Here is a 10,077-nt window from a genome sequence, read left to right on the forward strand (position 1 = left end):
CGAAAGATAGGAAAAAGTTATCACTAACAATGGACAAATTTTGATTAAGGTACTTTTTTATTTTGTTTTTTAAATAAAATTATACTTTTTGCAAAAAAACGGACGGAACTTTCTGATTGACCTAATATCTTTTTAAATCGGTATTATAAATCAAACTAACCAAGACTCCTTATAAATCAAAGAACTGGAAAGGATACGGGCAGTAGGAGTCAAGCGCAGAAGACGTCGCGCAAATAATATATCTATGAAATGTGAAACTTCTCTATTCACTAAAGTGCGTTTCAATGAATAAAGAAGTTTCACACTTCATAGATATATTATTTGCGCGACGTCTTCTGCGCTTGACTCCTACTGCCCGTATTCTTTCCAGTTCTTAAACATTTTATTGTTTCATTTCAATGTTCCATATTAAATATCAAATTTTTAAATATATAACTATGAAAAATGCCCAGATACTAACAATCCATAAATAAATCCATACATAATATGTGAACAATATAAACTAAATATATTAATTTTACAATGATCAACTTACCATAACAAGATTTACTAGAGACACGGCATTCAAAGTTATGTGCCACCAATACATCAGACCACCAATATTAATGACAATCATTGTGATTGTAATTAGAACCACGAGTGATGAGAAGATATCTAAACCCATTAATAAGAAAGTAACCACAAATATAGCTAGCAATGAGATTCCTATACTCTGCAATGTGTCAGGCCACATAGTTAGATACTGCTCATAAAATACGTAGAAAACACTGTAGGGAAAAACTTCTACAGTAGTGTTTTCATTATGCCTTTTCAAGTTATAGCTAAGCATATTGGTTATGTTCGCCGCTACTACCCTGGCTGCTCTCATCGATTCAAAATAATCGGCTGAAGTCTTGAGGATAGTGTGATAAGCCATAAAATATGAAGCGCCGACTGTTGACATTTCTGTTTTAGGATCAGTAATATAATTCACACCATGTCCATAAGCTGCGTGACCTCCTTTAGCACATGTTTCGTCGGGATTGTCTTGCAGAAAGAATGATACATATTTATTAAAGTCAACGGGCACTGGTCTGTTGTATTCATTCAAAGTAATATTGCAAGTAAAACATTGTCGACCTATAAACCGAAAATACGTAAAACAATTGAATTAAAATAAGTTCATTTATTATTGTAAAAAAATATTTATATATAAAAGTATAATATACACGAGTATATTAATTTTATAAAGAAAAGTATATACCAGTATGTGGACAGAATGAATTGTTCGTAGGAAAATATTTACAACAACTGGATAATCCCGACCAATCGATATAATCATCCATCCAAGACGAAGCAGGCTTGGCTATATAAGTTCTAAAAAAAAAAAAATTAAAAATATTTCAATATCTAAAGAGTAAACATTAAAATTTATACATAAAATTTTCTATTCCATGTTGTAATATACCTATTTGGTTGTTTAGATGCTGTAAATATTTGTGTCAATACTGAATCACTATTACAATATTGACCACCACACACTAAGTTTTGCATTTTCGTATTTGAATAATTTAGGCCATCTTTGACGACGAAATACATTGGCGGTCCAATAGATAAGTAATTATTTAAAAACTGAAAAAAGCAAAGAATTTCAATTTTATAATAATTCATATTTAGCTCAACGTTTATACTCTAATGGCTACAACATACTTTGAAATATTTAAGGACAAAACTATCTTCGGGCATAGAAAGTTCTTGATCAAGGCCGATTTCAATATGTGGTATTACAGCAATACTGCTACAGAGCCAACCGAAAAACACAATCATTACGATCGCGCGAACCCATTTTTGCAATAACAGCGGAACGTATGCGACTTTGAAAATTTTATACAACATTCCATCTACTACTTCTTCTCCATCATCACGCTTAGAGCGAATAAAGCAGCATACATCTAACCTGTTATTCTGAAATTAAAAAAGACTATGCATTTAATATGATCATGAATATAAAAGATATATTTAGGGAGACGCTATTAGCACTATTTGTATCATTCTACTCTTGTTTTATATCTAACAAACGATGAAGATAGAATGACACGAATAGCGCTAGTAATAGACGTCATACGCATCTAACATATAAAATAAACAAAAGAGAAAGGGAGAAAAAAGGAAGAAAATAAAATAATAATGAAAAGTAAGTCTTTATAAAGTTTTGTAGATAAAAATTTCGAATGAATTAAAATTCATTATATATAATAACATAAAATTCTTATACATACTGCGTGCCGAATCGTATCAAGCGCTAAAAGACTGACAAAACATGTAATTTGTAATATGAAGTCCACTAATAATGCCATTCCAGCATAAAGAGCAAATGCTTTCACAGCAGGCATATCAGAAAGACCACCTGTAAACAAAAAAAAATCTTAATTGTAAGTTTATTTGCAAATAATTTTTATTTTCTTTTTCATTTCTTTTTTTTATTTCCTCCACGTATATTGTTTACGATATTTTCTGTTAACACATACCAAGGAAAAAGCAACAGCTTTCCGATACACTTGTAAGTAACATACTAGGGCCAACTTGACCCAACGTACGACCAATGTGTTCCGGGATTGATTCATTTGGACGTCTACCTTCCCTTTGATGAGTTTGAACGAGAATAAAAATATTATCTACTCCGACTGCTAATACCAAGAATGGAATAACCTCGATAATGATCAGTGTAGCTGGTATACCAATAAAGCCAAACAATCCAACTGAACAAATTACAGATGCTAGCACTATGAGTACACCTCCAAGTCCAAGAGTAATCTTAGAATCGTTCTAAAAAAATAAACGGATTAAATGTACAATAATATTAAAAGACGTAAAATTAAGATTAAGCATATAACATAACATAGATTCTTACCAAAAGACGAGCACATGATCTAATTTGGCCAAGAGACACTGCAATATATCCAAACATAATAATGTATGATACTAGAATAGTCACAATATCTGATTGAGATTCACGATTCAGTTCATCTTCGATAGAACGCTCGGACGTGAACGCTATGTCCATAAATGCCGGTTTTCTTGTTGCCGTCCAATTTTTCATGAAGTTAATAAAGCTGAAATTGAACGATATATGATATACGATGTACAATCAGTACAATCTTATTTGAATACAGAAATAAAGAACTTTCGAATTATCGTGTAAATTTCGAAATATCGTGCTTACCTTTCTTCCCATTCCATAGCGGGTAATAATCTGGCTTTGTTGTGATAATTGTTCACAAGAAGAGTAAGGATTATAGCGGTTGCCTTTTCATATGACGGGTTATGAAGATCTTGTCCCGGAGACAAAAATCCACCCACTGCAATTGCTGGCTCAACCGGGCCGCCATAAAGTGCGAGACATTCGGGATTATATGCATTTCTAAGAAACAAAAATATAAATATAAATATGATTTAAAAAAGAATATTGTTATATACATTTTCAACACAAGAGTATTAAGTTTTTTTCAAATACTTCAGATTTATTAATAGTTACGATTCAACGATAATTCTTATCAACTTCTGATATATATTCTTCAAATATTGATTTTAAAAATTTATCGTAACTTTTCACTTTTTCATATCAATGTAAACAAATTTATCTAAAGTAGATCTTATCACTAAAATACAGTTTGTTTCTTTTATATCAATATCAATTTTTCTGCATATATTAAACATAAATATCCCTTAGAGTCTGTTTTTAATTTTTATCTCATAATATATATTAGCACTTTCATATTTTATACATATATAACTACGTATGTCTCTACAATTCTTTAAATTTTACTTATGTTATTCTCATAAATATAACTAAGATAAGTTATTCAGTGACCGAACATGTATCTATGTCCGGACATTTACACAAAATTGATTATTAATTAATCTCAAATGGTTTTTTAAATATAATATTATAATTTAATTATAATTTTTAAATATAACTAAATTATCATATTGTAATAAAAAGAGCATTTGAGATTAATAATAATAAATTATGTGTAAGTGTCCGGACATAAATATATGTCCGGTCATTGGGACGTTTGCCTTAAATGAATATAATATAATGTATGGTTTCATAAGAATAGTCGATATGCTTCCAATCCTCATTACATGCATGTCATCTCATTCAAGATTGATCGAAGAGTTAAGGATTGACAATGAGAGAGCATGAAGATAAGTACAATAACTTATTCCGAAAATCCATATTTCAGAAAAAGACGGTTAAAATAAATAAATATATAATATTACAATCTTTTTCATTTTTATTACTTACTGTGAACATACTCTAAAATGATCCAAATAGTTCACTGTATAATTTCCTTCTTCTTCTGAGTTTTCAAACTTTTTTAAATCGTCTTGCCAGTAACCCCAAATACTTTGAATAGTACAATGCGAGACAGTTGTTGGGCCGGTAAATGGTCCAGTTAAAGGAGCGAAACATATGTCCGCTAACGTGTAATTGTTAGGAGTAACTATACTTTTAATACCTTCTTGCAATTCAAAGACTGTTTTTAGAAAAGTATCATTAAACACGGGACCAAATACAATTGGTCCGTTGGATGTATTGTGTACAATCTGTAATTAAAAATTATATAAAATAAAGAATTACAAAATATAATAAATCGAAGTTAATACACATATAATCTATTTCTACAAGGAACGATAAGAAACAATTATATTACTGCTTTTCTTATTTTGTAGATATATATTAAAAATTTAATTTGTTCTATATATGCAAAGAAAACTTAAAATACTCTAATATATTTTAATACATACATTCGGTAAGCCAACAGAAGTGATAATAATTTGTTCATTTCGATAAAAGGGTTCGAAGTGTTTATCAAAATATTCCCTTTCAATGCGCGATCGAGAATGCGGAGATGCCCACAATTCCACAGGATCTGTAGTAACTTTCATGTATTTTATTCCATGTCCCAAGCCAACAATCAATAGGAAGCCAAGGAAAAGTATTAACCAAGGTCGAGAAGCGCAAACTATAAAAGAATATTGGTCATTGTAGGCAAATATGAAACAACATAATAATGTCATAATCTAAATCTATGTAAATTATATCATAAAATTTAAATTATATTACCTGTTCCCCATTTGCAGAAAAATTCTTGCAAAAATTTGTCAGTACCTGCTCCAAGTTTTTCAATGAAGGTGGACTGTTCTTGATCAAAGCCAGCTGGTAACTCATCGGAAGATATAACACCTAAAAAAATATTTGTATTAAGTATAATAAATTTATGGTTTATAAATATTCGATTAAGCACCATTATGTATTAGCTTAAACAATTTTGAGTGTAAAAGTGTGTGTGCTGTAAATTTTTAATATTCTATCACTTATAATTATATTATAAATGGGCTGTTAGCTTCCAGCTGGGATATAGAACATTACACTGTGTGTTCCACTGTATAAGATATTTGTTGGAACGCAGTTTAGTTTCACAGTGTAACACCAGAATGTATTGTAGTCTTTCATTCTTATTCTTATAATTATATTTAGCGCATCAATAATAGATTAATGATTTTAATTTAGACTTAAGTTATAAATCTTTCAGAATTGACGGTTTTTGACGATTACAAAATGAGTATGATTCTCAAATAACTTTTTGAAAAATTGATAATATTAACATGTTTTATACGCTTATACTTTGCTTTTTACAGTATCGAGTAGTGTAACACTGTGTCAGAGTTGGAATATTTTGTGTAAGACAGTGTTATACTGTATCATCTGCATATGTTATTGGAAAAAATAGTAATGTTACAAGTAACCAATTTGTTGTATATAAGAGTATAAAAACATTTTATGAAAACCTTAAATTCTAAAATTGAATAATTTTTTAACTTAACAATAATAAAAACAATAATAAAACTTTAACTTTAATTATAATATAATTAATAATGTAGAGACCAACACATTACATTACTTACTGCAAAAAATAAATTTTTTTATACATGGCATGCACTAAGTAGACTAAAAGATTTTAAAGGATGATCCTCACACAAATTCAAAAACTTCATATGACTATACGTCTAACATGACTTCGTTTCAAAGATGTAGAATGTCAAAGTTGAAGACAAAAATTTTTCTATAAATTTTTCTAACAATTTCAATTACTCGAATTATTTTGATGAAATTACTTTGCATAATATATATTCAAGTTATTTTGAAGATGCTGTTCATAATACTATAAAAACAACTTGAATAGTTTTCGAGACATTTAACAGATAGAAGGACTCTTTATATACAAAATAAATAATAATAAATAAAGAACAAAGTAAAAGTCAAACACATTTTTTAAATTGTCACACAATTAAAAAGAATAAATTACAAATGAAGACAAATAAAATTGAAAAAAATAATAAAAAACTCAGTTTAAATTCAAATATAAAACGTTACAAGTTTCGACTATCGGATTGAACCCTCTTCAGACATTAACTTATCACAAAATTAGGAAAATGTCCGCATATTCCTTATAATAACAGCTCGGGCGAGTCTTGATGTAGACCTCGACATTATTCACATACGATTTAACGGTCAAATGTAGTTTTCGAGATTTAAAAAAAAAATAAAATTTCTTGACACCTTGTATTTTTAAAAACTAAGCGATTTTCGACATATGGTTATATAAAGTTTTTGTCTTGAATTTGTATGAGGAATCATCTTTTAATATCTTTTAACGTACTTAGTATGTATCCTACAGATATAGATATAGTTCTTTAATTGAAATTAATACAAAATTATAAGAAATCAAATTTTTTTAGATTACTAAAATTATTGATTTTGTTAACTTACAAGAAAATAACGCTTGAAAAGTAATATAGAATATGTGATTTAGAATAAATATAACTAAATTTTAAGATATAAAAAAATTCCCTTCAATAATATTAGACATTTCACTTCACTAATATTCTAGATATGATAAATAAAACGACTTGTACATATCTTTTAAATTTTCATTATTTTTTAACTATTTTCATAATTCAGATAAATTACCTATTTGAATATAATATATTCTATATAAAGTAACACACAAAATTTAATTTTGCTTCACTTTTTTTCAAGATTATTCTTTAATTATTGATGGGAAATTCTTTCTTGATTAAATTTATAAACAGAACATCTTACTTATTTTCTAAATTAACTATTTAAAGTAATTCTTAGAACATATTGTAACATGCAAAACATAAAGTATTATAAAAAAAATATACAATTTAAAAACATAAAGCAAAACATACGAAATATTTGCAACACAATTTTTGTGAGCAGAGAAATGATATTTGCAAACTACTTTTCCTACTTTTAAGAAATTTATATGCTTCTTTAGAAACTTGAAAATATTTTTTTATAACACTTATTCGTGAATATTGTATATAAATTATAAGATTATACAGCGTAATATATTAATTATCGGAATACATCATCAAGTTCATGCTTTTTTCATGTAATAGTAATTATATAAAATGCAAACTTTTTAAGCGTCACCCTTAAGCATTAAAATTTTTAGTGCAATAGATAATTATCATAATTTGTCACGTAATGCAAATATGCAGTATTGCATTGCAAGAGATACAAGTTATGTATAGCTTAGTGCTAAAACACTTGATAAATCCAAGTGCAAATAAGTGAAAAATTTGTCTAATGCGCAATTGACATCCTGGCAGGTACGATCTGCAAGGGCTGAAAATAAAGCGAAAGACAAAAGCTGTAAAGCAATAAAAAAGCTATAACAGGAAAACAGCAATGACGAACACATCGAAGGTAGAGCTTTAGAATCGAAAAAACCTACTAGAACGCTTAGACTGAAGTGGACTGTCTTCTTGGTCAGCGGCGAGGGCAATACGAGCACCATCTCCTGGGTGTAATCCGGCAGCTAGCCGTCTACCCACCTGTCTTCCTACCTCCTCTCCTCGTGCAACTATACATATCCACACACCATACATACACAACCTATAGTCTGTACTTATTTTGTATGACATTATAAGTATTATATGAAAGTCATATATGCTTCAAGTAGTTTATATGTTTCAAGTCATAACAAAGTAAAAAACTCGTTCGTTCCACACACGTAAAGTTATTTTCCAGTAATTCACACTTCTTAAAATCTAAATAATATCAAATAAAACTCCATATACATTAGTTCATAAAATAACAAAAAGTTAGTGCAAATGTTAACACTAACACTTCTAACAAAAAAATTAAAAAATGTGCAACAAATATTTCACGAGCTGAAGTGGATGACACGCGCGCATTCATAAAAAAAAATTACTTTTTTTTAAAACAATACTTAAATAATTAATACGTAGTATCTTGCAAATTTTATATAACTTTGTGTGTGAATATGACTATCTTTATATTAATTTATAAATGTAACCATATTGGTAAATTGTCTTAATATTTCTCACAAAAATAATGTTTATTTTTTAGTACATTTGTAAATAAAATATTAATATTTTAGCGTTATTTTATGTTTTTTAAAGCTTTAAATAAAATAAGTGCAAAAAAAAGACCTCACAAAAAACAAACAATAACAATAAAATATATCTAAGAATTATTAGAATAAATTAATCACATAATCAATTCTTATCTCCACCCTTATTTTACATATTCGCTTAGAGATGATTAATAATAATAATAACACAAATTAACTACATTAGTCACTAACATATTCAATAAATTTTTAAAAATAATTATCTGCAAAATATAATAAAAAAAAATAGCTTTAATTAAAAAAACACAATACATTTTCCATTTTCATAATTTGTTATTTTTAACAAATTTTGAATATATGTATATTTTCATACATTAATATATATGTATATAAAATATACATATTGATCTTTATTATCTAAAATATCTTCGTTTCTTTGAAGAATAAAATCAAATGTTTGATGAAATATTCAGTTCAAAAAGACATATTATAGTTGGACTGAGTTCGGAAACATCATTCAAGTGCCCTCGTGTATCGTTTTATCTTTATTATTCACCCAATGTTAAACGAGGAAAATACGATATACGGAAGTACCTGGGTGATGTTTTCGAACTCAACCTTGACAGAAATCTCAAATGTATTAAAGTTTAGGGCAATTATTTTAAGCATTTATTTATTACTAAGCATCTGTACTACTAAATACAGTGAGTGTGTTTTCAAGCATATTGAATCATAAGTTGTTTATTGCTTTACTTATAGTAAGGTATTCTTCAGTGATAAAACCCCCCTTACAATATCTTTTATCTCTAAAAAAATGTTAAAATTGATGTAAACAGGTGAATTTTAATTACGAAGTTATTTGAAAGTTGTATCACTTAACATTTTACGTTGTCGAATTTGTCAAATTGATTATAATACTGTGTAAAAACATATAACACATACCGTAAAAAAAATATAAGACATAAATCTCAAAATCTAAAAAAAATATCTTGGAAGAAGTATTACCAATCAATAATATATATCAAACTGAATAATCATCTTTAGATATTTTCTTCTATTTTTGAAAGTGTAATAGAGATATTTTAAATAATAAAAATTATGAATCCCTTTATATATACATATATTTAAAGAATATAATTTCGATACGCATAAATCAAATCAAATTTCTTACCTATACGTTTCCTATGGCTGAAACACATCATTAACAGAAGGAAAAGGCAGGAACCACATACAAAAATAATTGTCATTATAACTTCGTAACCATCATAACCAAATATTGAAAATGGCGTTGGTAATGGAGGCATCGGCGGTGGTATTGGACAACTTTGTTCACAATCCACACAGCTGCAAGCTGGCGTGTTTTTCTATAAAAAAAAATTATACGTATAGTCTTTTTAATTCGTTTCTTATTATGTTATTTTATTTGTATCTGATAAAAATTATTTATAGACATATATAAATACTTTTTACATGAGTAATCTGCTATAAATAAAATATCTGAATATAATTTGATGTTAATAGCTTTAAGTTAATAGAATTAAAAATGTATAAAATATATAATTTCAATTATTCTAAACATTTATAACTATATCTATATTATTTTAAAATTAAATTAAATAATTTT

At 27.6% G+C, this 10,077-nt stretch overlaps 1 protein-coding gene across 5 annotated transcripts in view; it reads right to left on the minus strand.

Moving 5' to 3' along the window:
* The window catches only part of LOC108750221 (Niemann-Pick C1 protein), a 25,036-nt gene that overhangs the window by 7,473 nt on the left and 7,486 nt on the right, over positions 1-10,077 (minus strand). For 4 of the 5 annotated variants that reach the window (XR_001939418.1, XM_018489542.1, XM_018489544.1 and 1 more), the window contains exons 4-16: positions 9,625-9,817; positions 7,812-7,940; positions 5,111-5,230; positions 4,792-5,009; positions 4,289-4,590; positions 3,203-3,400; positions 2,891-3,092; positions 2,508-2,805; positions 2,259-2,386; positions 1,690-1,944; positions 1,448-1,611; positions 1,244-1,356; positions 536-1,119 (exon numbers count right to left, since the gene is read on the minus strand). Coding sequence is in view for 4 of the 5 variants with exons in the window: in XM_018489542.1 (XP_018345044.1) it covers positions 536-1,119; positions 1,244-1,356; positions 1,448-1,611; positions 1,690-1,944; positions 2,259-2,386; positions 2,508-2,805; positions 2,891-3,092; positions 3,203-3,400; positions 4,289-4,590; positions 4,792-5,009; positions 5,111-5,230; positions 7,812-7,940; positions 9,625-9,817 (2,904 nt within the window). In the remaining variant the exon portion in view is untranslated. The remainder of the gene's footprint in view (positions 1-535; positions 1,120-1,243; positions 1,357-1,447; positions 1,612-1,689; positions 1,945-2,258; positions 2,387-2,507; positions 2,806-2,890; positions 3,093-3,202; positions 3,401-4,288; positions 4,591-4,791; positions 5,010-5,110; positions 5,231-7,811; positions 7,941-9,624; positions 9,818-10,077) is intronic. The other variant, XM_018489545.1, reaches the window with a different exon arrangement.

This window comes from Trachymyrmex septentrionalis, unplaced genomic scaffold (genome assembly GCF_001594115.1).
Source record: "Trachymyrmex septentrionalis isolate Tsep2-gDNA-1 unplaced genomic scaffold, Tsep1.0 scaffold334, whole genome shotgun sequence".
In the NCBI taxonomy this organism is placed as follows: domain Eukaryota; kingdom Metazoa; phylum Arthropoda; class Insecta; order Hymenoptera; family Formicidae; genus Trachymyrmex; species Trachymyrmex septentrionalis.